At 37.5% G+C, this 26662-nt stretch overlaps 2 protein-coding genes across 3 annotated transcripts in view; one reads left to right on the top strand and one right to left on the bottom strand.

Annotated features, from left to right (window-relative positions):
- Positions 1-491: 491 nt before the first annotated feature.
- SERP1 (stress associated endoplasmic reticulum protein 1) lies at positions 492-4951 on the bottom strand. The gene is made up of 3 exons (XM_002759563.7): positions 4491-4951; positions 4145-4220; positions 492-2977 (listed from the first exon to the last, which is right to left on the bottom strand). Exons 1-3 carry the CDS (start codon positions 4572-4574, stop codon positions 2937-2939), a joined length of 201 nt encoding a protein of 66 aa, XP_002759609.2. The 5' UTR covers positions 4575-4951; the 3' UTR covers positions 492-2936.
- A 293-nt stretch (positions 4952-5244) lies between these two features.
- The window catches only part of EIF2A (eukaryotic translation initiation factor 2A), a 39384-nt gene continuing 17966 nt past the window's right edge, over positions 5245-26662 (top strand). Inside the window, exons 1-9 of one of the 2 annotated variants that reach the window (XM_003735043.6) lie at positions 5245-5293; positions 11387-11456; positions 17507-17581; positions 21233-21351; positions 22029-22128; positions 22796-22878; positions 25816-25889; positions 26025-26169; positions 26305-26421. In XM_003735043.6, coding sequence (XP_003735091.1) covers positions 5266-5293; positions 11387-11456; positions 17507-17581; positions 21233-21351; positions 22029-22128; positions 22796-22878; positions 25816-25889; positions 26025-26169; positions 26305-26421 — 811 coding nt within the window. In that variant the 5' untranslated portion in view covers positions 5245-5265. The remainder of the gene's footprint in view (positions 5294-11386; positions 11457-17506; positions 17582-21232; positions 21352-22028; positions 22129-22795; positions 22879-25815; positions 25890-26024; positions 26170-26304; positions 26422-26662) is intronic. The other variant, XM_008983671.5, reaches the window with a different exon arrangement.

The following is a 26662-nucleotide window of genomic DNA, read 5'->3' as shown; positions in this document are numbered from 1 at the left end:
TGTTTCTGTGATATATGTTAATTTACTATGAATTACTTAAGTCCAGGGAGTTAATTTTTGTCCCTTGATTTCTAGCCTTTTTTTGTTCATTAGTCCTCTTTCTAAATAAGGACACATGTCCTAATTCAATTTGAGGATAAAGTAGTACAAATAGCTAGCATGGTACTAAGTAAGTTTAGACAGGAAACGCATCTCTGAGGGAGTGCCATAGAGTCTGCTGTTGAAGCCAACCAACTCCTACCTCCTGGAAATTTAAGGTTTCCATTTAAAAAATAAATTTAAAAACTAAAAAGGCAGGTAAAGGCAAATCAAACTTAAGAACAATTTCTATGCGGAGAATCCGCTGCTCTGAAGTTTACAGATAATAAAGCAGAAGTTTAGTTGGTGAACCTGCCACTAAGCAGCCCAAGAACATAATCCAGCTCAACGTGGTTGTCCCTTGTACCAACAGAACTCCAGTAACCTCAGCGAGAAGAGTCATGGCCCTGCAGTTGACTATACACATTTCTTTAATGTAAGTCAAAACCCATTACAATGCATCCTGTTACAATGGAAATCTTACTTTTGGAAGTCCACTTAATTATTTTGAGCAACACTGTATACAACCCAACAGATACAATAATTGACAACTTGTTGAAATGTTACAGCTAAATCACAAAGAATAACTGAGTAACGTTGGCAACCCCAATAAAGTATTTATTCTTATACTGTGCTCAACATTAGATGATCTATAAAAGGGAGATCAAAGAATTGTGCTTTATTTTGAGCCTGAATTGGATGAAAAGGAGATTAGGAAATCCTAAGTGGAAAAATATTTAAATGATTGTGCTTTCTATGTTTTTCTTACTACCCATTTCCAGTTATAAATCTTAATATCTGTGCCTCTGCATACCATTTCTTTTAAGTACAATACTAAACATTCTTTAAAATCATTTTCTAATCACCATAAAAAGTACATTCAGGTAACTGTAAAACCATTTCCTTTTAGAAGAAAGCATCAAATATTCAGGGAACTTTATTTTTAAAGAATAAATCAAGTGAGACACAGCTTTTGTTTACCCAAACATGCATAATCCAACCTGAATATAAAATGCACTTAATTGGTAAATTACACATGAAATACAAAGGGAATGCAATTTTACATACGTAAAATGATTGCCAGCTTTAGCAATTAAACAGTCAAATGTATCAGAACATTATACATTAAAAAACAAAAACGACAACTTAAAGCCAATTATCTACAAAAAAAAAAAACAAGGAAAATTCTGATATGGAATGGTTTGACTGAAAGCAAAGAATAAGGCACCTGCTATGAATTTAGCGCAACCATAAAATAGAAATAGTTAACCAAGATACTTGTTTCAAAAAGGGAAACAAGTACAAAGATTGATTAACTGGGTGAGAAAGGCAGTAACAATTTAGTTAAAAACCTGCTGGCCCAAGGTCAGTTGATTCATTTCTTACTCCAGAAAGTCCTTAACCACTCCGCTCCCTTACTGTTCTCCTTGTTTGAGGGTATCAGAAGCCCTCTATGAGGTTCACACTGTGTATAGACTAGGTAGCAGATTTCCCTTCTGTTCCTCTTAAAACACCTTATTTTAAAGAATTATTTTAAAGGCAATTAACAAAGCAAACACAAGCAGCTTTCTTTCCAATGCATTAATACATAGACACTGCTCAGGTTTTTTTCCACCGAGTTATGGCTAAGTATACGAAGAGCCAATACTTGCAGTTTTCAACAGTACTAGAAAACCCAAATCTTGCCCTATCACCCACACCCTTACCATTAGTAAAAGGTAAATTTGTTCAATCATAACCTAGAAAATCATATAACAAAGGGAAGACTAAAGACTGATCCTTATCCGTAAATCCATTCAATTAAAGATGCCACTTTAGGCTGATGTGTCTAGTACCCTAAAGGCATTTCGATCATTAATCTAGAAAAAGCATTTCCAAAGTAAGTATAACTTTGTAGTTGATGTGCCTTTTTTTGCTATTAAAAGTGCTATTTAACATGCTAAAATAAAATATCTTATGGCACATTGGCCTCAACAGCATGTTCTGACGAGGCATTCATTTTTAGTAGTATTTTTCCCTAAAATTTTGTTTGGCATAGTAAATCCCTTGGATATACTAAAATTATTCTGGTGAAATCAAGGTAACATAAACAAACCTTCCCTGACTGACTTCTCTCCACCACGGTAGCTTTTAGTGAAACCACAGTAACTGATTAAGTTAGAAAATGATCAATTTTTTTTTTCAATGGCATCTTGGGTTACTATACTTGCTCATGTAAGATCCATGGTAGTGTAATGGAAACAATATTGGTAAAATAGATGTTGTAGCTAAAGCATCTCCTTTTATATTAGACATTTAGAAGCTTTTAAAAATATTTAGATGCTAAAGGTTGTGGTAAAACTAGGCTGTGTAGTTGTTCCATTTATAAGCACCTTATTACAGGACAGTTACATGACCCTGTAAGGAAGTGTGCTTTCAGGTCAAGAGAGTAATAAAGTGCCTAGCTATATAAAAACCACAAGACTTCAAACTGTAATTTAAGCTAGCTGCATTTATACATTAGGGTTAACAAAATCTAGACCCTGTGTATGCAGACTTAGCCTAATTGTCCCTTCTGTGTTAATAACCACATTTTAAAAACTTACTCTTTATTGACTGAATAAGTAGGGTCCACTACTGTATCTTAATCAAATTTTATTGCTTTATTCATGTGGTGTTTTTTGCAAGGCACTGTGGTATGGACTAGAAAACTTGGAATGACTCATGAAGAAACCTTGGAATGACACATGAAGCATGATAGGAAAGTCATTCTGAGGCAGGATGCTTTACTGAATTGTTTTCAACCAGGGTATCAAACATCAGGAATGAGTTCAAGTTAAAATTCACAGGAGAATGGAAACATCTTAAGGTCAGTCACTTCACATGCCCATCCTGATACTTTGAATAATCTGGAAAATTGCTGCAAAAAGAAAGAGCAAATATTAAAATAAGCTTTGAATGAAACAGGTCTGGTGACTGACATATTTATTAAAGTAGCTGAAGAATCCAACCATACTCTTACATTTGCAAATGCGACATAACTTCATTATAATAAGAAGTGAAGACAGGCCTATCTGAATAAATAAAACAATGAAATGCCCCTGAGTTATTTTTTTTCTTAGCTTCCCTGAATTTTATGTGTAAGTATCTTTATAAAGAACTTAAAGCCCCAAAGCAAACAGGTTTTTCTAGCATAGAATTATTTTGGTTTATCCCTAAATAATTAAGCATCCTTTCAAGGCCTGGCATATAACACATGCATGTTTCCTCATTCTCACGAAGCTGAAATTCAATAATCTTTAGGTTACATAAACTGCTTGGCTCTCAGCCATTTATCAGGAAAGCTTCCAATTGCTAAGTGCAGAAGAAAGGCAAAGTGAAACATTCAACAGAAATCTCAGTAACTTTAGAATGTGGAAAACAAACATCCACTTCAATATTAACAGCTTGCATATTAAGATGATAAATGAAGAGAGGAAAGACTTTTTTTTGTAATCTATTTGCAAAGGCAAGTGTCTGTTACTCTGACAGCAGGCTGCCCTGACGATTTTTTTTTAACCATATGTCAAACGTTTCTTTTATTAACCTAAAAACATTTGACTCACACATTAAAATGCCAATCCGGTACATTTCCGCTATAGTGCATCAAGCTTTACTTGATAAAATATACTCAATTTTGACATTAAGACATTACATTCTGGCATATGTTAAATCAAGTTTTAACATCTATATGAACATATCTATAAGTTTCTTGGCAAAGACTGATAATGGAGTTACAAAACATTCTAAATTCTCATTCCATGAGGTTTTGTTCCGTCTTACATTTCTTCCAACTCGATCATTACCAAGGACCTGACCTTCTTTCTGATCTCTAGTGAGTACAATTCAAGCTGGGAGAAGTTTCTGGAGCACCACTCTCTGTGCATATGTGGAACAAATAATTTGGTTCAGATGAAACAGAATTATGTGGAGTCCTCGGCAGGTGGGCTGAGAACTACGCAAGCAGGACTCATTACTGACCGGTCACCACGTCATCCTAAACCCTTTCACCCAAGACCCTACTGATGGGAGCGCCCAAGACACTTACCAGAGCCACAAACAACAAAAATGAAGAGAGCCAATAACCAGGGTCCTACAGACGCCTTCTCTTCGGGGGCATTTCTCTGCAAAAGCGAAAATCCACCATTTCAGATGCAGAGAAACCACTCGGACCCCAGGCTCCCAGAGCCGGCACCCCGGTCGCAGGGCCTCCTTACCTCACAGGTCTCCCGTTCCCGAGCCCCCACTGTCGGCTGGCTCACAGACTCGGGCCCCTACCCCTCCACAGCCCCAGCCCACAGTCGGCCGGGTCCGAGACAAACCGCGACGTGGCCCCAGGGACCCAGACTCAGCACCGGCTGCGGAACGCAGAGGGGCGCCCGGTCTTTCCTTACCGAGGTCTTGGCGACGTTGCCGCGCTGGGTGATGTTCTTACTGTGCTTCTCGTTGGCCATACGGATCCTCTGCTTGGCGACCATCTTCGCGGCGCCACCACCTGCCCCGGCCACCCCTCGGACTAGCTCGCTCGCCTGCCTCCTCTCGAGCCGCTGCGAGGCTCCGCTCCTAGGTGCTCGCCGCGCTGCTGGAGCGCCGACTTTCTCAGGCCAGGCGCTAGCTACGGCCGCTGGGCCTGGGCGCGGCAAACGCGGAGGCTGAGCACTAGCTGGGCACCGGCCGCCTACTGACTGGCCGAGGGAGGCGGGTGCGCGGGAGGAAGAGAACTGACCGCCTGGCCGTTCTCACGCCGCCGTTGCCGCCGCCTTGGCCGCCGCCGGGAGCGCGGAGTGAAAGAGGAAGGAAACGCAACGCAACAACCGGACGGTGCAGCCAGGCGCCTCGATCTACTTTGGGTTCTGCTGCCAACGTCAGCACTAGGCGGGCTCCGCCCCGCGGAAGTGTGCCCCCCTCCCGCTGGAGAAGGAGGGCGAATGCAAGCGCGCCCGCCCCAGTCCAGCCCTCCCAAGCCCTGTCAAACGTCGCCGCGAATCTGCGCTTGCGCGTTCGGTCGCCTTTTTCACGTCTCCCCGCAACCGGAAGTGAATTGGCCCCGAGGCTGATGACTCCGGAAATACCAACTCGCTGTCTCCACGCCTGAGGAGACGCGTAGGGGCCCGGTGCCGCCCTCGTGAACTCTCACCCGAGTGGCTGGGTTTCTCTTTCCGGGACAATATGGCGCCGTCCACGCCGCTCTTGACAGGTGAGTTCTGAACAAGGAAGGGACTCTCTTCAGACCAGTTTCTTATTTTTGTCTTTGCTTTTGAGAACTAACCGAGGAGCCGGGGAGTCTGATCTGCCTTTTCTTGTGGCTTGCGGAAAGGCCAGACTGTCCCTTGGCTTTCTTAATATAGCGTGGCAATCGGAAGTGAAGACTCCGCCTCTGGGCTTTCGTATTACCCCTCCCTTTCACCCATCCATCATTCTTGCCTGCGGATTCATCTTCTACAGGGATAGAAGAAGGGGGAGAAAATCAGAATGTGCTAGTTGATTTTGTGACACCTGGGTCTGCAATACTGGTGTTACACGGGCCCCTGTGAAGTCATTTAACTCTACAATAAGGACAAAGATAAACATATGAGTCCTCTAGGATGACCACTCACGTTAAATACACCTGGACTTAATTCCAAATTATTTTCTTCCTGCCTTAATGAGGTTTGTAGGACCGAATAGGGAGAGTGGAGCTGTAATGCAGGTTTCAAATGATGAAGGGGTGGTTGGGAGAGGGTGTAGCAGTGAGCATGATAGAGATATAGCAACATTAGATTTTGAGATGGTTATAAGCATATTAGAAGTAGAGCATTAGAAGACTCTTGGAATTTTAAAGCTGAAGACTGTGTGTAGTGTTAGAGAAGATAATAAACATATTGGACAATGCTGGGGAAGTTGCTTTACTAGGTTGTGGCTAGGAGTCTTTGCATATGATTATTAAGTAAGGAAAAGAGGGTTGAGAAGGAAAAGAAGGCTTTGGTTCTGATTAACTATTAGATGGAAAAAAGTCGTTAAGAAAAAGGTCTGCATTTGAGAAGGGTGGCTATTCCCTCCCATTCTCCCACCCCACTCCTTGAAAGGAAACTTATAACATTTTTGCACTTTTTGCCATTCTACATTTCTATTTTTATATTTTAAAATCTTTGTTATTAAGCACCATGCCCACTGATACTCTGTCTTCTACAGTTTAGTCATCATTTGTCAAACGCTGACTGTAATCTAGATAATATGCTAGGCAAAGACTGTTTAAAAGGCAAAAGTACATAATAAATTATTTTTAGGTTCATAAAAGTACCTTGTTATTCACAATTTTTATTTTTTATTATTTTTTATTTTTATTTATTTTTTCCACAATTTTTAATACTGAATGCTTATTTGAACTCAGTGAAAAAATTAATACATTTAAAAATCTGATAAATAGCCCTTCCTTTAAAAATGCCTATAGTGGTTCCTCACTGCTTACAGGGCAGATTCAATCCTGAGTAGCATAGGGTATATAACCATTTCTAATCCTTGAATACCTCTTGAGACTCATTTATTTTCTTGCCATCCCATCTTATTTTGTGCTCCATCAATACTGAACTGCTTCTGAGTCCCTTTGAACAACCTATTTCTTCAGTCTAATATTATCCCATCCCTCTTGTTGATTTGGCAAATTTTCATCTGTTAAAATTCATTTTATATATCATTGTTCTGTAAAGCCTTTCCTCCCTCTACCCAGAGAGAGTCAGTCACTTCCTGGGTTATTTTCGTACTTCAAATATATTTGAAACTTTTTTTCACTTACTAAGTGGGATAATTAGACATTCACTTGTCCCCTGCTAGACTGTGTGTCATTCAATGTCAGGGTCAGGGTCTTATTCATATCTGTCTTCTCAGTACCTAGTGCAGTGCCTGGTAAACAAGAGATACTGTAAATCAGCGGTCCCCAATCCCCCAGGCCACAGACTGGTACCGAACAAACATTACCACTTGAGCTTCCCCCTCCTGTCAGATCAGCAGGGGCATTAGAATCTTATAGGAGACCAAACCCTACTTTGAACTGTGCATACAAGAGATCTAGGTTGCGTGCTCCTTATGAGAATTTAATGCCTGATGATCTGAGCTGGAAGAGTTTCAACAGTTTCATCCCCAAACCATCCCCTTCCCGTTTGTGAAATATTGTCTTCCACAAAACCAGCCCAGCCTGACCAACATGGTGAAACACGGTGAAGGATAATGTTTAGATTATCCTTCTAAATTAATTGGCACCAGGAACTGGTTTCATGGAAGACAATGGAAGGATTGTCATGGAAGGATAACGTTGAGATTATTTTTCTAAATTAATGAAGGATATTAATTTCATTTTATAGTCAAATTAACCAAGGATGACAGTTGTCTTACAGTGCTTAAAATCAGGGACTTTGTAAGAGTTTAAAGTTGTCTGTTTAGTCTGCTCTTCATATTTTCATATTCTTAGATGCCCAGAGAGATTAAGTGATCAGATTCATACTGCAAATTGTCAGGATTAGGATTATATGTATTCAGATTGTTCAACTCTAAACTCTGTGGTTCATTCTCTTTCACTAGAACAGACTGTTTAAATCTTTTAAACATTCTCAATGTAGATACTTCATTCAACAATAGATTCTTTCAAAATATTTTGTTAAATTTAGACTCATTGGATTTTAGAGCTGTGAATAATTTGCAGATTAGCCAATACATTTTGTTAACCCCAACTTTTAATTGGGAATGACAAAAAAGTCAAAGCAGGTGAAAACGGGATTCCGCTCCCCCCCGCCCCCCATGGAGTTTCGCTCTTGTTACCCAGGCTGGAGTGCAATGGCGCGATCTCAGCTCACCGCAACCTCCACCTCCTGGGTTCAGGCAATTCTCCTGCCTCAGCCTCCCGAGTAGCTGGGATTACAGGCACGCACCACCATGCCCAGCTAATTTTTTGTATTTTTAGTAGAGACGGGGTTTCACCATGTTGACCAGGATGGTCTCGATCCCTCGACCTCGTGATCCACCCGTCTCGGCCTCCCAAAGTGCTGGGATTACAGGCTTGAGCCACCGCGCCCGGCCTAAAAACGGGATTTTTTAAAAACTCATATAACCTAAAACCTCAGTACTGCTAGATCCAGATACTAAATATGGCTTCAGAAATCTGGTTTTTTCTTTTTTTGAGATGGAATTTCACTCTTGTTGCCTTGTTGCCCAGGCTGGAGTGCAATGGCCCGATCTTGGCTCACTGCAACCTCCGTCTCCTGGGTTCAAGCAATTCTCCTGCCTCAGCCTCTCAAGTAGCTGGGATTATAGGTATACACCACCACGCCCAGCTAATTGTGTGTTTTTAGTAGAGATGAGATTTCACCATGTTGGTCAGGCTGGTCTCGAACTCCTGAACTCAGGTAATCTGCCCACCTTGGCCTCCCAAAGTGCTGGGATTACAGGCGTGAGCCACTGCGTCCAGCCAGAAATCTGTTTTTCTTCATCCCTAGGATCTTGCTTTCCTCCAGATTAAATTCATTTTTAAACTGACATTCAACCAACTCCCCAGCTCCTAAGGAAAGGACACATTTTTGCCTATAGTCTCAGCAAAAATCTTAAGGCTAGCTATCTTTGATTTTGTTTGGCCCTTGTTCATCTTTGTATCAGTCAGCATTTAATCATGTAGTCAGGACTAAATTATATTCTCACTCCAGATACTCCTGAAAAGAAAATGAGCACCTCCTAAAGAAGAGGAGCTGGGTGCTAGGCACATAAAACAACAACATCCATTATGTGAAATTCATATTGTCTAATCTGCTTGACCGGTTGAAGTCACTGAGATAATTTATTCAAAATTGAGTCATTTTCCTACACTGATGAATAGTTCAGTGAACATAAAAGTTGGGGAAAGTATCATATTTTAAAGATGACTACACCCCTGCCATAGGATCCTTGTTTATTGAAGCCCTGTGTTTTTCTCTTTCTAACTCAGGCCTAGAGCAATAAATTGTATATGAATCTCTAAAAAGGCCAGTAAGCTTAGAAAAGGTTATATGGATGTTTAATGTATTTCACACAGTGACTGTGTGAAACTCTGGGGTTTATTTGTTGTTTTAATGAAAAAAAAAAAAAACTGCTTGCATTCTAGGTTTTTCTTTCTACTAGAACATATTGGCAGTCCCATTTGATTGAAGGAGGAAATCAGTAAAAACCAGGAATCATACAAACTCAGAATAGGCTATATTAAGCTAAGTACACATTCTAGTTGTACATTTAGATGCTTCTAATTAAAAAGGATTCCTTGTTAGAAAGTTACATGAGGAAAAAATTGTTTCAGTATTGAAAAGTTTTTTAGTTCAAATTTATTTTGGCTTTTATTAGTTTTAAAACAGTTTATGTTCTGTTATGGACATAATTTTGTGTTTTTCCTAATAAACTTATATCACAGCTTAGGAGTAAATCAATTAATTAAACTATATATTCTTTTATTCAAATTAAAATGAAACTACAAACTAATTAAATCTACCAAGGCATCTTAGAAGTACAAAATGTCAGTTTGGGCAAGGTGGCTTCCACCCATAATCCCAACACTTTGGTAAGCCAAGGCAGGCAGATTGGATTGCTTAAGCATAGTAGTTTAAGACCAGCCTAGGCAATATAGTGAAACCCTGTCTCTACAAAAAAATACAAAAATTAACATGGCATGGTGGTGCGTGACGTGATCACGGCTCACTGTAGCCTTGACCTCCCAGGTCCAACTGATTATCCTGCCTCAGCTACTTGAGTAGCTGGGACTGCAGGTATATACCACCATGCCCAGCTAATTTTTGTAGAGACAGCATCTCCCTATGTTGCCCAGGCTGGTCTTGGATTCCTGGGCTCAAGCCATCTGCCTGCCTCGGCCTCCCAAAGTGCTGGGATTACAGGTGTGAGCAACCCCTGGCCTGAACCCTATTTTCTTTTCCAGCTTCATCATCCTCTGGCTACACAGGCCTTCTTTCCATATCCTGATGTTCTGTCGTTTTTCTTTCCTTGGAGTTTTTGCACTTGTTACTGTTCTCTTTGCTTGTTAACTGCCATTGATCCTTTAAATATCAGTTTACAAATAACAAGGATGCTTGCCCTAGCTTTCCATTTTTAGGTCAAAACTTTCTATTATACCCTCAATGGTACCATGTATCTTTCCTTTGTAGCACTAAACACAGGTATACAATTTTGTATATTTGGCTAATTGATTACTGTTTGCAAAGATCAATGAGGTCAGAGACAAGGCTGCTTTTCTTACCTATTATATCACCAGTGTTCAACACAGGCCTAGGAGGGAAGGAGGTCGTTTTTTTCCCACTCGGCATTTGTTGAGTGAATGAATCTATTTATTTGGTTCAGCTTTAGAAGCATTTAATTCAGCCATTTATAAAAATATAGTCTAGGCTAGGCACAGTGGCTCACACCTGTAATCTCAACACTTTGGGAGGCTGAGGAGGGAAGATTGCCTGAGCCCAGGAGTTCAAGATCAGCCTGGGCAACAGTGAGACTCTGTTTCTACCGAAAAAAAAAAATCACCAGGCATGGTGGTACATGCCTGTAGTCCCAGCTACTTGGGAGACTGAGGCAGGAGCATTACTTAAGTCCGGGAGTTTGAAGTCGCAGTGAGCCACGATTGTGCCACTGTACCGCAGCTTGGGTGACAGCAAGACCCTGTCTCAAAGAAATAAATTTAAAAATTTAAAAATAAAAATAAGAAATATGATCTTGTTCTATTGATGATTATTTAATCTTTAACTTTGTTTCCACTTAATTTTTTAGGATATTACTGTCATTGGGCATTAATAAATGAATGTCTCATTCCACTTGTTCTTTTAGTTTGAGAAATTTTGAATGTATTAATAATGTCTTATAGTTCTAAAAACTTTAAATACGTACTATATTTTTTATTACTGTATATAAAGCATACAGCTATCTTGTGTTCTAGTATTTCCATTTTACAGATTAGGGCACAGATTCAGAGGTGGTAGTGTATCCAAGATTCTACAGGCAGTTATAAACTTAAGTCAGCCTCTGAGTTCATGTCCTCTCTACCACCCCACAGCTGCCTTTCTTTCAGTGGTGACAGTTAAAGTTTCAAGTTTTTATTTAAAAAGTTACATATTTCTCAGCAAGTGTATGATTTTATGTAACAGAGTAAGAAAATGTGCCCTTTTGTTGCTAATATTCTGTAGTTCAATGAAATATTTAATGATTTCACATTTTGACTAAAGCTGTTTAAAAAAAAAATTGTGTTAACTGAGTCTTTTTTAACAAAGTAATTGTTATTGTTTTCATTTCATTTCTTTAGTCCGGGGATCAGAAGGACTGTACATGGTGAATGGACCACCACATTTTACAGAAAGCACAGTGTTTCCAAGGTATGGTTTATTTTGTTAAGTAATGTTATAGGGAACATATGGTAAATCTAAAATGTTTTTGTTGGTGGTGTATTTTGTTTTTTTTTCTAAAGATGGGGTTTCTCCATGATGGCCAGGATGGTCTTGAACTCCTGACCTCAGGTGATCCACCCACCTCGGCCTCCCAAAGTGCTAGGATTACAGGCGTGAGCTACCGCACCTGGCCTGGTGCTGTATTTTGAACAAGAAAGGAAAATAACAGATGTTTCTTGGTACATATTATGTAATACTAACTGAAGATGAAAAGAATTCATGTTCTGTATCAAGGAAAATGATCTTCAGATCTGAAAATAGTAACTTAAGCCTATTTATAAGGTCGGGGGAGCAATACTAAGAAAAAGTGTGGACATTAGTGTAATTGAATACAAACCTTTAGTTTACATGAGTTTTATCTTAAGGAATGAGAAAAACTTGCAAATTTGATAGCCAAATCACTTCCAGTAATCTTAGTGAAATCAGGTATTAAAAGGAAGGATGTATATATGCACATAGTATATAGCTAACTAGATATTTTTTTTCCCCAAAAAAACAATGGATGAGTAAACCAAACACCAGTTAACAATGCTTATTTATAGGGGGAGAAAGGTACAGGATGCAGGGGACACACATCTGTGAATGAGCTTTGGTATAGTTTTGACTTTGTACCATATAATTGTTTTAAAATAATTAAAGTGGGAAACTAAAATAAGTGATCCTAGCTTTATATCATGTTGGTGGCATAACCATATGAAGACCTGCAAAATTCTTTTTTTTTTTTTTTTTTTTGAGACTGAGTTTCACTCTTGTTGCCCAGGCTGGAGTGCAGTGGCTTGATGTCGGCTCACTCCAACCTCTGCCTCCTGGGTTCAAGCAGTTCTGCCTCAGCCTCCCAAGTGGCTGGGATTACATGTGCCTGCCACCACACTCGGCTAATTGTTTTTGTATTTGTAGTAGAGACAGGGTTTCACCATGTCTTGAACTCCTGACCTCAGGTGATCCCCTGCCTCAGCCTCCCAAAGTGCTGGCATTACAGGCATGAGCCACCTCACCCAACCTAATAGTTTTATTTTTAACTGAAAGTTTATATTGTCATTTGAATCCACTATAAGATAGAGTAAATTAATTGTAATATGTTATTAGGAACCAAGATTTTTCAGCATTAGCGTGAAAGATAGACTTGCTTATATCAATATGAACTCATTATTTATTTTCAGAAAACACTTGTATGTCCTAGTTCTGTCCATTGAAAAGGCCTGGAAGCAGTAATAACATAGTAGCAGTGAATACCCCAGCCTCACAGATTGTGATTTCTAAATACAGTTCTTCACTGAAAAGAACCACTTCTTGGAGAAGTGGTCCACTCTAGGTCTGGGACAGAAAATGTACAAGTTGAGGTAGGGACTTTGGTGCCAAAAAGCAAAGAATCTCTAAGACTAGTAAGATTTTGTTAAAGGGTCATAGGAATCAACTTGAAGAGATTCATACCTACCTTAGATGGTAATATTAAGAATTATGAATAGAAGGGTAAAGCATGTCAAGTATATAAATGCTCCTCCATTTAAAAATTCCTCTTCCATTTAAACCTTACTGGTTGGCATCAGTGGTCGATAGAGGCCTCACTCCGTATTTTGAAAATTTATAAATAAAGGGAAGGAATCAAGCATTTATCTTGCCTTTCTTTGTTTCTCAGAGTAACCAAATACTTGGTGAGAAAAAGAACTTTATAGAAGAATTCTAGTTAATAAATGCAGAATGGATGCTTATCAGACAATTACCATTTTATAATCTTCAAGAAATTGATCTAGGCCACTGGTTCTCAAACTGTACGAAGCATCAGAATCATCTGAAAAGCTCGTTAAAACCCAGATTGCAGCTCTCTTTCCAAATGTTCTGATTCATTAGATCAGGGATAGGGCCCAATAATTTGCATTTTTAACAAATTCTCCGGTGACACTGATGCTGCAAATCTGGGGATCTCACTTTAAGCACCATTGATCTAGGCAGATGATCATCAGAAGATGCTGAAACCATTAGCTCAACTGTTTGATGATTGTTAGTAGGGAACTTTATAATCAAGCTGATATTATCTGACTCCATTGACCAATTTTTATTAAGCCCAGTTCTCTAGAACCTTGCTATAGAAGCATGGGCCCAACCAGTACCAATTATATTTGCATCACCTCTGAGCCAGTACAGAAATACATCTCAGGCCCTATCCAGCTTACTGAATCAGAATCTGTATTTTAGATCCTCGGATGATTTATATGCAAATTTTTTTTTTAGACAGAGTCATGTTCTGCTGCCCAGGCTAGAATGCAGTGGCATAATCATGGCTCACTGCAGCCTCAACCTCCCAGGCTCAAATGATCTGCTGCCTCAGTATCCCAAGTAGCTGGGACTACAGGTGCGTGCTACCATGCCTGGCTAAGTTTTGTATTTTTTGTAGAGGTGGTATCTCACTATGTTGCCTAGGCTGGTCTCCAACCCCTGGGCTTAAGAGATCTATTTGCCTTGGCCTCCCAAAATGCTGGGATTATAGGCCTCAGCCACCACGCATGGCCTGTATGCACATTATTTTATTTATTTATTTATTTATTTATTTTGAGGTGGAGTTTCACTCTTGTTGCCCAGCAATGGAGTGCAATGGTGTGATCTCAGCTCACTGCAACCTCTGCTTCCTTGGGTTTAAGTGATTCTCTGCCTCAGCCTCCTGAGTAGCAGGGATTGCAGGCACCCACTACCATGCCCAGATAATTTTTTGTATTTTTAGTAGAGATAGGGTTTCACCATGTTGACCAGACTGCTCTTGAATTCCTGGGCTCAGGTGATCCACCCACCTTGGCCTCTCAAAGTGCTGGGATTACATGAGTAAGCCACCATGCTCAGCCCTGTATGCACATTAATATTTGAGAAGCATTACTCTAGAAAACCGAGTCTGGCCGGGCACAGTGACTCATGCCTGTAATCCCATCACTTTGGGAAGCCAAGGTGGGTGGATCACTTGAGCCCAGGAGTTCAAGACCAGCCTGAGCAATATGGCAAAATGCCATCTCTATTTAAAAAAAAAATAAAAAACAAATCTGTGGCAAAGTTTTGTGCTGCACTTCATGAAGGTGTGCAATCCCAAGACTGCAGGAGTAGGGAAGAAAGGGAAGTGAGGCAGGGAAGGAGTGAAAGCAAATATGATGGGAGTATACTGAGCTGACCACAAATCCACAAAACATAGCCAGGTTGCTTGGTCATGTGTGCAGAATGTCTCCAGAGAGGCTGTGTGGAACCTTTGTACTTCAAAACGACTTATTGTGGGGAGACGGGTAAGAAATTTACTGCAGCCTTTTAGCCTGTTTGGGTTGAACCTGAGTGCCAAAGCTCCTCTCTGTGCTTCAGTAGTACATGATGGGAACCATGTGGAAAAATGGCCCTTAACCCTGCAGACTCCAAGATAACCAGTGGCATTAGAAGATGAGGTCTCTTCGTTGAATGGTTGAGGCTTGGCAGCAGGAAGGGTTAGGTAGATACAAGGAGGCACATGATTGAATCCAGTGCAATCTCAGTATCACTAAGAGTAGAACAAAAATATGTGTCTCCTGATGAGTTATACAGTGGGAAGTGTGCTGTACATATCTTCTACGAAGGTTAAAAAAACTTTTTAAACTCAGGATTCAGTCTGTCTTTTACATGAGCAGTTCTCAAATGCTGCACATTAGAATGACCCTGGAGAGCTTTCAAAAAACCCAGATATCCAATCCAAGTATTGGGCATTAAATGATATTAAGGAGTTAATTTTGTGAGATGAAGTAGCATGGTGGTGATTATATTTAGAAATGCATCCTGAAATATAGAATAATGTAATAATGACATCTGGGTTGTGTGTTAGAATGTTATGGCATTAAAGATAAAAGTGAGAAATGGATAAACAAAATTGGCTTTGAGTTAATAGTTACTTCAACTTGATGATGAGTGCATAGGTGGATTATCATACTTTTTCTCTATTTTTTGTGTATATTTGAAATTTTTCATTCCAAAAATTATACCAGAAGGAAAGAGACAAAATTTTCCAATTGCCAAGACCAAGAAAATAATTGAATTCTGGATTCTGTAGTTTAGTAAGCTTGTCTTCAGTCTGAAACATGGCTCGAGAATGAGTTATTAAAAGGACAGTTTATAATCATTGAGATACGGAGTTGTCTATTGGAGTCAAAAATGAGCTTCCTAAGAACAGATTGTTTCAAGCTTGTCTCATTTCCTTTCTGGATAGAATTTCCAGACACATCAGAATAATACAACTGTAAACATAATTTTAGCAAAATGTCTGAGAAATGAGAAAGTCTTTGGATTGCACGATGATGACAGAATGTCATTGGTTAAGGTCAGTAAAATCAGCTGATTAATGAGTTAGTTTTAATTTGAAAGAAGGATGTTGGTGAGCCATAGGATCTTGTTCAAAGCTCACTGAACATTCTTATAAATAATTTAGATGATAGCTAAGTAACAGTTTTATAACTTAACACATTACATACTTCTGTATGTAATGTAAGAACTGACTATGTTTTAAAAAAGAAAATCGAGATTTAAGTAGACATCAATAGGCTGGAATGATAGGCTAAAACCTGGGTGGAATTTAACAAAGATAATTGTAAAATTCTGCCATGAGGTTCAGAAATGAGTTGTATAAATGTAGGATAGTATAGGATGGGGAACATCTTGATCATAGCGACTTATGCAGGAAAGAGTTTTTTATTTTTATTTTTTTGTGGTGGTGTCTCACACTTTTGCCCAGGCTGGATAGTGGCAGAAGGGCTCACTGCAACCTCTGCCTCCTGGGTTGAAACCATTCTCCTGCCTCAGCCTCCCGAGTAGCTAGGATTATAGGCATGCACCACTGCACCTGGCTGATTTTTGTATTTTTAGTAGAGACAGGGTTTCGCCATGTTGGCCAGACTGATCTCGAACTCCTGACCTCAGGTACTTCACCTGCCTTGGCCTCCCAAATTGCTGGGATTACAGGCATGAGCCACTGCACCATGGGAAAGAGATTTTAAAAATGTTTTGTTATTGGCTGGCCGCGGTAGCTCACGCCTGTAATCCCAGCACTTTGGGAGGCTGAGGTGGGTGGATCACAAGGTCAAGAGATTGAGACCATCCTGATCAACATGGTGAAACCCTGTCTCTACTAAAAATGCAAAAATTAGTTAGGCATGGTGGCATGTGCTTGTGGTCCCAGCTACTAGGGAGGCTGAGGCAGGAGAATTGCTTAAACTCGGTAAGCGGTGGTTGCAGTGAGCCAAGATTGCACCACTGCACTCCAGCCTGGAGACAGAGCGAGGCTCCATCTCAAAAAAAAATGTTTTGTAATCTATAAACTGAGTGTAAGCTGTCATTATTGTGTGATTGCAGAAGCACAAATGCCAACTTCATTTGTGCAGATAAATTAATGTAAAGATAGTGTACAGGGATGTCTTAGTCCGTTCTCAATGCATTTGGTGTTATTTAGCAATTCGAATTATTTATTAGCCAGGAAGTTCTCATCTCCTGTTGTGACTGCGCTAATGTACATCTACATGTACACAGATTCATGTTTCTATTTGGGTGTTATCACTGGGTAACTGTCTCCAGTTGACAGATACAGTCTACTTAGAGTTTTGATTACTTGATAGAATATTGCCAAGTAGTCTGATTTCCACAAATTCATTTTTGTATAGAATACTGCATCAGCATTTAGTTAAGTGAGGAGCTTCTTATTGTTATACTTCTATCACTACATGTGAGAAATTGATGGAAGGCCTACCACACAAACTTATTCACTCAAAAGGCCTCTATTTTTTTCTTAAGATTGATCTGTTAGTATAAAATCATTTTCCAGCTTACTTTACATTGATTGTTAGTATTGCACTTTATTTTGGCAGATGAAAGCATTTCGGAATTTTCTGAAATTTGTACAAGTTCTTAGTTACTAAATTGATAGTGAAATGATCAGATTTTTTTTAAGTATTAATATTTATTGATTTAAACCTTTTTTTTGTCATTTTCAGGGAATCTGGGAAGAATTGCAAAGTCTATACCTTTAGTAAGGATGGAACCTTGTTTGCCTGGGGCAATGGAGAAAAGTTAGTATTCATTTACATAACATTATATTTTGTGTGTCATGAATATAAACATAACCAGCACTATTTGAATAACAGATATTTGAGTCTCAATAAAATCCATCTTTTAATGTCATGATGTAGTGAGAGATTACCTCTCATTACACAGAATACCTTCAGTTATTCATTTCTATTTACATGCCATGACTTGTTTATCTATTTATTTAGAATTAAAAATTAATGTATGAAAAACATAATGCTAAAGAAGCTGAGAAATTGTTTTCAGTAGCGCTATAAGTTATTGGTTGGAGTTTCTTGAATGTGCACTAACACTGAGAAAATAATTCTCTTTATTCATTTAATCCTAGATGTAGATACTTTTTATCTTTGCTGTTAAATTACTAACAACTGTCTGCAGTTATTATTATTAGTCTTATGAATATAAAGTGTATATTATTCAAAAGCATGTTTAGTGTGTTACATATCAGTTTACAAAATTGGTTTTGCAAAAAAAAATTATGTTTATTAAATGCTTGCATTTTATTAAGAAAACCAGTCGTTTTTAATTTTCCAAGAGTTACTACAACATTTTATTTCACAGACCAGGCAAATGCCAAAATATTTGTTGTGTGGCTTTAAGTTACTTATGTTGTTTTAAACCACATATAATACTGTTAGGTTTTTCAAAAGGGAGAATATGAATGCATTAGTTTGAAAGGTAAATTTTAAATGTTGTTCTTTACAATGGTAATGTATTCAGAAGTCTCTCAACTCAGGTGAGATTGGATTAATACTCGCTTTTTAAAAATTGTCTACTAAAGAGAACATGTTGAATTAGTTGATTCACCTATTATGACTATAAATAGCTGGCAGAATCTGCTTTTATAATTTTAAAACATTGGTCTTTTATTATTTTTCTTTTTTTAAAAAAAATTTTTAATAGAGACAAAGTCTTGCTGTGTTGACCAGATTGAGCTCAAACTCATGGCCCCAAGCAGTCCTTCTATCTCAGCCTCCCAAAATGTTGGGATTATAGGTGTTAGTAGCCACTGTGCCCAGCCTCTTTTTTTTTTTTTTTTTTTTTTTTTAATTATTGAATCTACTAGTACTCTCTCTTTATTTTTTATTTATTTATTTTTTTGAGACAGGGTCTCACTCTATCACTCAGGCTGGAGTGTAGTGGCATGATCTTGGCTCACTGCAACCTCTGCCTTCAGGTTCAAGCAGTTTTCCTGCCTCAGCCTCCTAATAGTTGGGACTGCAGGTGCACACCACCATGTCCCACTAATTTTTGTATTTTTAGTAGAGACGCTGTTTCACCATATTGGTCAGGCTAGTCTCGAACTCCTGACTTCAAGCGATCTGCTCACTTCATCCTTTCAAAGTGCTGGGATTATAGGCATGAGCCACCATTCCTGGCCTCAATCTACCACTCTGAAATTATTAATACTATGATTATAATGGGTTTTACCTACAATGTTAAGTTTTAATCTTAGCCTCAAAAATAGGATGTGTTCTCAAAATTTCTTACTCTTTTTTCTGTAACCTATTGTGGGCACTTAATTTTTTTTTTTCTTATTTTGTCTTCAGCAGTAAGCTGCAAGTCAGCAAAATTTTTTTTTAAATCCATATTTTAGTTTGTATTATTTCAGTGAGTCAATAGAAATTTACTACCTAATGGGCTATACTATACTTCTTTTCATGGTCTTTTTTGTTTTTTTTTTTTTTTTTTTTTTTGAGGTATTCCTTATTCTTCTAGCTTAGAATTTGTTGAATAAGTCTGTTTTTGTTAATGCCTCACTCATATCCTCACTTAGCCTTCTATTGGATTCAACTCTGAATCTTTTTAATATGTCCCCATTATGTCATGTCCATGATTTTAATACATATCTTCTATACTAGGTTCTAGCATTTATTTCATTAAAGTGCTGTGACCGCAATGGTACATATTGTTCTGGGACAGTAGAGTTAGATTTCATGTGTTGATTGCGGTCTTTGTTCAGTTTCTGGTTAACTAAGTCAGAAACCATTACTGATTCTTTTGATTTTTCTTCTTTAAAATAAACATCCTTCATTAAACTGAGAATAACTATTAAAGATCATCAGTTCTGAGTAGGCTCTGGTTGAAAACAGAGAAAAAAATAAAGGTTAACAACAATGAGAAAACAAGAAAGCGTCTTGTAATTCTAAAATAGGTTATTTGCAGCAAGTTGTAAAGAGTTCCATATAGGTGTGTGTGTTTTAATAGTATATGGTAATCTTTCATTCTTGTCAGTTACTGCTTATCTTAACCTCAGTTATTTTCCTCAAACCTGAGTAGAACAAAGTTACTTTGAGCATCTTCTGGAATATGGGTGGAGTGTCTTTTTTTTTTTTTTTTTTTTTTTGAGACGGAGTTTCGCTGTTGTTACCCAGACTGGAGTGCAATGGCATGATCTTGGCTCACCGCAACCTCCGCCATCTGGGTTCAAGCAATTCTCCTGTCTCAGCCTCCCGAGTAGCTGGGACTACAGGCGAGCACCACCATGCCCAGCTAATTTTTGTATTTTTAGTAGAGACGGGGTTTCACCTCGTTGACCAGGATGGTCTCGATCTCTTGACCTCATGATCTACCCACCTCGGCCTCCCAGAGTGCTGGGATTATAGGCGTGAGCCACCATGCCCAGCCATGGAGTGTCTTTTTTTTTTTTTTTAACACCCATAGCGTATAAAACATAAAAGTGAGTCAGGCCAAAGTGATTTCAAAGGTTGGCTGTGGCATTTATCTATAGTATGATCTTGGGCAAATCATCAAATCATTTTATTTTTCTAAGTCTAAATTTAACCACTTGTAAAACAGAAATGATGACATTTATAAGATTGTTTAAGTATTAAATGAGAAAAGTGTACGTAAAATAGTTAGGTACATAGAAAACATCCCAAAATGGAACTGTTTTTATTATACAGTTGTCATTTTTGTGCTGTACAATAATAATTCTTAGAGTCATATCTTTTAAAGATTGCTCTTGAGATTGTAACAGACATCAAAAGCCTCCTTACTGATTTCCCTACTGATACAGCTTCCATTTATTTAAAAAAAAATTTTTTTTAATATATATTTTTAAGACGGGGTTTCACCATGTTGGTCAGACTGGTCTTGAACTCCCGACCTCAGGTGATCTGCTCGCCTTGGCCTCCAAAGTGCTTGGATTATAGGCATGAGCCACTACGCCCGGCTAAAATTTTGTTTTTTAACTGAGATGAGATCTTGCTGTGTTGCCCATGCTGGTTTTGAACTCATGGGCTCAAGCAATCATCCCACCTTAGCCTCCTAAAGTGCTGAGATTACAGGCATGAGCCACCACACCTGGCCCATTTATTCAAATTTTAAAGTATGCTTTTGTGGACCAGGCATGATGGCTTTTGCCTGTAATCCCAGCACTCAGGTGATCCACCCACCTTGGCCTCCCAAAGTGCTGGGATTACAGGTGTGAGCCACCATGCCCAGCCTTTTGTTTTGTTTTGTTTAAGTTAAGGTATTTTCTGGATATTTTCTAGAATTAAGTTAGAGTTGATATTTATGAAAAATGAGCATTTTGGAATGATCTGTATTTGAAAAGAGGTACGAATGTTTTGGTTAGTGGTGACTACTATAAAACAGTATTTCATTGCTGAAATAATTTCTTTTGAAACCAGAGTAAATATTATCAATGTCACTAACAAGGGACTACTCCACTCCTTCAACCTCCCAAAGGCAGTTTGCCTTGAATTCTCACCAAAAAACACTGTCCTGGCAACGTGGCAGCCTTATACCAGTAAGTATTTTCTCAGTTTAAAAATACCCTGACGGGATCAATTAAATTTAGTGGGGGAAAAGGTTATAAATTTTATAACCTCATAAGAAAGTAATTAGTCTTTATGATAGTAAACAATGTAAATATTTACGATACACAGTGAATCTTGTACTCTCCAAATAATTAATGTACTGAAAGTAATGTCAAGGTATATTGTAAGTTCATGTAAAGATCCATTATGAGCTAAAGGAAAAGAAAAAGCTCAAGGGAAAATTCAGAAAGTAAATAACTGCTGGTTAGAGATCTCTGAAGATTAAGAATAGTAATGACTTTTAAAATCAAGACATTTTAACTGTTACAGGGGCTTATTTTAAGAAACATTTTCTAATAATGTCAATATTGTTGCATAAGTAAATGATAATAGGTCATTATTGGGTTACAAACCTCCTGGGTTTTTGTTCTTTCAAGAGGCATGAACTCTAATGAACCTTATTTTTCCAAATAAATGAAAGAGATACTGAGAATCAGTTGATAATCATGAGTGGTTTTATGTAACTTTTTTTTTTTTTGGTGACATAGAGGCAAGCTTTCATGATTTAACCCATTTCATAGTAATCCATGTCAAACTTAATAAATAAGAAAAATAATCTTTTTACAAATGTTACAAGGCAATTACCGAAAAAAAATTTTTATTGCAGCTTCTAAAGATGGCACAGCTGGGATACCCAACCTACAACTTTATGATGTGAAAACTGGGACATGTTTGAAATCTTTCATCCAGAAAAAAATGCAAAATTGGTAAATTGAGTACTTTCATCCAGAAAAAAAATGCAAAATTAGTACTTAAATGCTTTAAAGTACTAATTTTTATAGTATTTTTAATGTCATTACTATAATATTTGTTTTCTTGGTGTTGATTTTCAAAATAACTTATCAGACAAAAATCTACAATTTTAAGAATTCTGTATGTAAGAATTCTTGATATTTCTTTCCTTTAGTATTAAGTGGAAAGGAACAATTTTTTTTGAGCCGGAGTCTCGCTCTGTTTCCCAGGCTAGAGTACAGGCATGATCTCGGCTCACTGCAACCTCTGCTTCTTAGGTTCAAGCGATTCTCCTACCTCAGCCTCCTGAGTAGCTGGGATTACAAGCACGTGCCACCAAGCCTGGCTAATTTTTGTATTTTTAGTGCATACAGTTTCACCATGTAGGCCAGGATGGTCTTGAACTCCTGATCTCAGGTGATCTGCCCACCTCAGCCTCTCCAAGTGTTGGGATTACAGGCATGAGCCACCATGCCCATCCTTTTGTATTAACAATATACTGACCAAAACTATTAGTAACTGACTTGATATCAAATATTTATAACTTTTTCTTTAAATAGTAAGCAATATCACAAACTTTAACATGTTAATGTGATGTTACATTCTGTCTGAATATTTTTTATACTTTTTTTTTTGACATAGGTGTCCATCCTGGTCAGAAGATGAAACTCTTTGTGCCCGCAATGTTAACAATGAAGTTCACTTCTTTGAAAACAACAATTTTAGTATGTAAAGATTTATGACATAATTTTATTACTTACTGTAATTGTATACAGTTTTAATTAACTTTTTTGACATCATAGGGTTTTCCTAAATACTATTAATTTATTAATCAATAATTACTGTTAAATTTATTTGCATAATTCTTCGTAAGTCTAAATCCAGTGAAAATCTGTAAGACAAAAGTTTTCTTTTATAATAACTTTTTATTATCTGGTAATTGCTACTAAGACATTTGAATATCTTTTCCTGAATTTAATTGCTATTGAAATGCTGTGACACAAATTTTTTAGATATTTTATCATGTAGAATTTTAAACACAAAACTTCAGTCCTAATAACCTAATAACCATCAGCTTGTGGCTGATCTTATCTCATCCATACATCTCTCCAGCTACCACCTCTCTTACTAAATGAAAGCAAATCCAAGACATGGTATGATTTTATGTACTTTTAAAATATGGTAAATACTGAAGATTGGGGCCTTTAATTTTTTAAACTTAGCCACAAAACTATTATCACAAATTATTACATATGTGTTCAAATTTCTACTAATTGCAAATGTTACAGTTTTTTGAAAACTCAGGATCCAGATAAGGTACTGCACATTGTATGTTTCTTTTCATCCTGTAGGTTCCCAATCCATCTGTTTTTTTACTCTTCATAATTCAGTATTTTAAAAACAAGGTTATTTGTCTTGCGTATTTTTCCATAGTTTGAATTTTGCATTTTTATCCCATGGTATAATTTAACACATTCATCTGTCCCCTATAAATTGCAAGTTGGAGCTAGAGTTGGTCAGCTTCAGGTTGTTTTCTAGGTGAGTGAAGGTAAGACTACATTATAAGGTGGTGTTCACTTCTTTTATCAAGAAGCACATAAGGTCTGGTTGTCTTTAATTTTGTGAGTTAGCTGACATTAATGTTTCATGCCTAGATGCATTATTTCATCAGTGGTTGCAAATTGTTGATATTCTGATTTTTTTCTCCCTCCCTTATTTTTTAGCTGTACTGCTTCTATAAATAAAAATTTCCCCATCTACTATTTTGTTACCTAGTGGTACATTTATGTAGAAAAGGCAGGATAAGTATTCTTGCCTTTATAGTTTTAATGTATTCTATCTGTAGCAACCTCAATTGTAACCAGTTTGCTTTTTCCCCATTCCTTTTTTTTTTTTTTTTTTGAGAGTAGGTCTCATTCTTTTGTCCAAGCTGTGCACGATCATGGCTTACTGCAACCTCAACTTCTGAGCTCAAGCAAATCTCCTGCCTCAGCCTCCCAAGTAGCTGGGACTACAGGCTTGCACCACCATGCCTGGCTAATTTTTTATTATTTGTAGAGACAGGATCTCATTATGTTGCCCAGGCTATATTTTAGCTCCACAAGCTGTGGATTTAAAATATATGTGTTTCAATCCATTGTAGTTATTTTTCTTATTGATGCTCAAATTGTCTCATCTTTGATCAATTAGTCTTTAATGACTTCTTTGCCATATGGTAAGACAAGTCATTCCAGGATGAATTTGTACATTTTTAACCATTACACCTGGAACTGGCTAATATTTCAGGAAACCCTATCTCTTTTTTGGTGTGCTACTTTTCAATAGCTATTGATCTCTGAAATTGAACAAAGAAAAAGTATTAGCTCTTGATCTCATTAAAGGAAGCATTAAAAGGAAACAGGGTTTCTTGAAAAACTGAATATAGCAAAAAAATGATATTTAGATTCTCGTGGTTCTTATTAATGTTGGATTGATCATTGTTTCTAGGCCTTTTTTCCTACTAAAAAGATGTAATAATCATAGTTTTATTTAAAGTTTTATACCTACAGTTTTATTTAAAGTAAAGACTATAAGGTTTTTATTAACTTTTTCTATCTTATTTGTATTGCCTTTTGTCACCACCAAGAATCTTGTTTCTCTGGAATACCAGGGATGATAATTTGAGAATGTCACATTCACATAAGTATTCATTTGGTTTGTTCCATTATCCACATGGTATTCTTAGAATCTTAATACCAAAAAGCAATGCTGTTACAGAAAACAATTTTTTTTCATGGGTTTGCAGTTCCTTTTGTCTTTAGAGCATCCCATTACTGATTGTACAGTTTTGAGTATATCAGAGTTAGAATAGGAATTGGTAGCTTTGTTCACACATGCCAAAGATGGCATGCAGGCTGATTTTGAGCAGCATCCAATCAGTATAGTTATGCATTTCATTTTCTTGTGTTTGATGCTCACTGTCACCTCACTGTTTTGGGTCTAGCTTGTTTTCTTGAATTATTCACCCTTTTGTAAGCATGCCAAATGAAGAGGGATCACTACTTTGACAGTTTGGTGTGCTGCTTTTGAAAAGCCATTGATCTCTGAAATTGAACAAAGAAAGTATAGTAGCTCTTGATCGAATTAACTAGGGTAGCAGTTTATTAATGAAAGCATAATTCAGACTGCCTAGTGTAGCGTAAGCTCTTAATATCAGCCATTGTTACAATTGTTGTGGTCATGATTATTATGTATCTGTTTATCACATTAGTTACAGAATTTCCATATTCACATTCTGCAGTAGCAGGCCAAGGTTGATCTTTTCCATCTCATAGGTTCTAAATCCACTTTATTGCAGTGATTGAAGAGAGGATAACTGACATTTATCAAAAACCTACCATATGCCTGGCACTGTTCTCTTAAAATCAATTACTAGAGTTAGGTGGTATAATCCCATTACTTGCCTAAATTCATACTGCAAGTAAATGACTGAGAAATTGAGGCCTACATTTGTCTTATCCCTACCCCATGCTTCTTTCAGTATGTTTCTGTGCCTCACCTACATGAGATGACAATGAATAATATTAGTGTATAGTTACAATAACCTTTTATAATGTATTCAGAATTTAACATGTTCCTTTTAGCATCTCTCATCAATTTGACCTCATTTACTCTTTTTTTAGACACAATTGCAAATAAATTGCATTTGCAAAAAATTAATGATTTCGTATTATCACCTGGACCACAACCATACAAGGTAATTGCTGTTTTTGTTTATGTGCAATATTATGCGTTTAAACCTTTTCCTACTTTTTTGTAACTGTAAAAACATGTCCATCTCAGTGTTTAGTCTTCAAAAAATTAAGTAATGATTTATGTCTATGTATCTTAGGTGGCTGTCTATGTTCCAGGAAGTAAAGGTGCACCTTCATTTGTTAGATTATATCAGTACCCCAACTTCGCTGGACCTCATGCAGCTTTAGCTAATAAAAGTTTCTTTAAGGCTGATAAGGTTACAATGCTGTGGAATAAAAAAGGTAGGCTATGTATATTTTATTTCTCCTTTTGTTTACCAGTTGTTAATTTATGCCATATATTCCTATGTTATAAAAGAAGAATGAATGCCTATTTAATTTGTGTTTTAAATCTAATTAAAGTTTTTACTCTTATAGCTACTGCTGTGTTGGTGATAGCTAGTACAGAGGTTGACAAGACAGGAGCTTCCTACTATGGAGAACAAACTCTGCACTACATCGCAACAAATGGAGAAAGTGCTGTAGTACAATTACGTGAGTATTCTGGCAGTCTTCCTTTGATTAGAAACAATGGTAGTAAAAAATACTATGCTGTAAAGATGATATAATCTAAAGTATTAATCAAAAGATAGAATTCAAATACCTTAATAACCTTTAAGATAAAATTCATCTTAACTAAGAAACTTAAAATCATCCTCAAACATACCTTATTTTGCCAGAATCCAATTAGTTAATTGAGTTATGCCAGCTTTTTAGGAGTGAACTTCCTGAATGA

The sequence above is a fragment of the Callithrix jacchus genome, chromosome 17 (assembly GCF_049354715.1).
Source record: "Callithrix jacchus isolate 240 chromosome 17, calJac240_pri, whole genome shotgun sequence".
Lineage (NCBI taxonomy): Eukaryota > Metazoa > Chordata > Mammalia > Primates > Cebidae > Callithrix > Callithrix jacchus.
The sequence above is the reverse complement of the archived record's forward strand: the minus strand, read 5'-3'. Positions and strand labels throughout refer to the sequence as shown.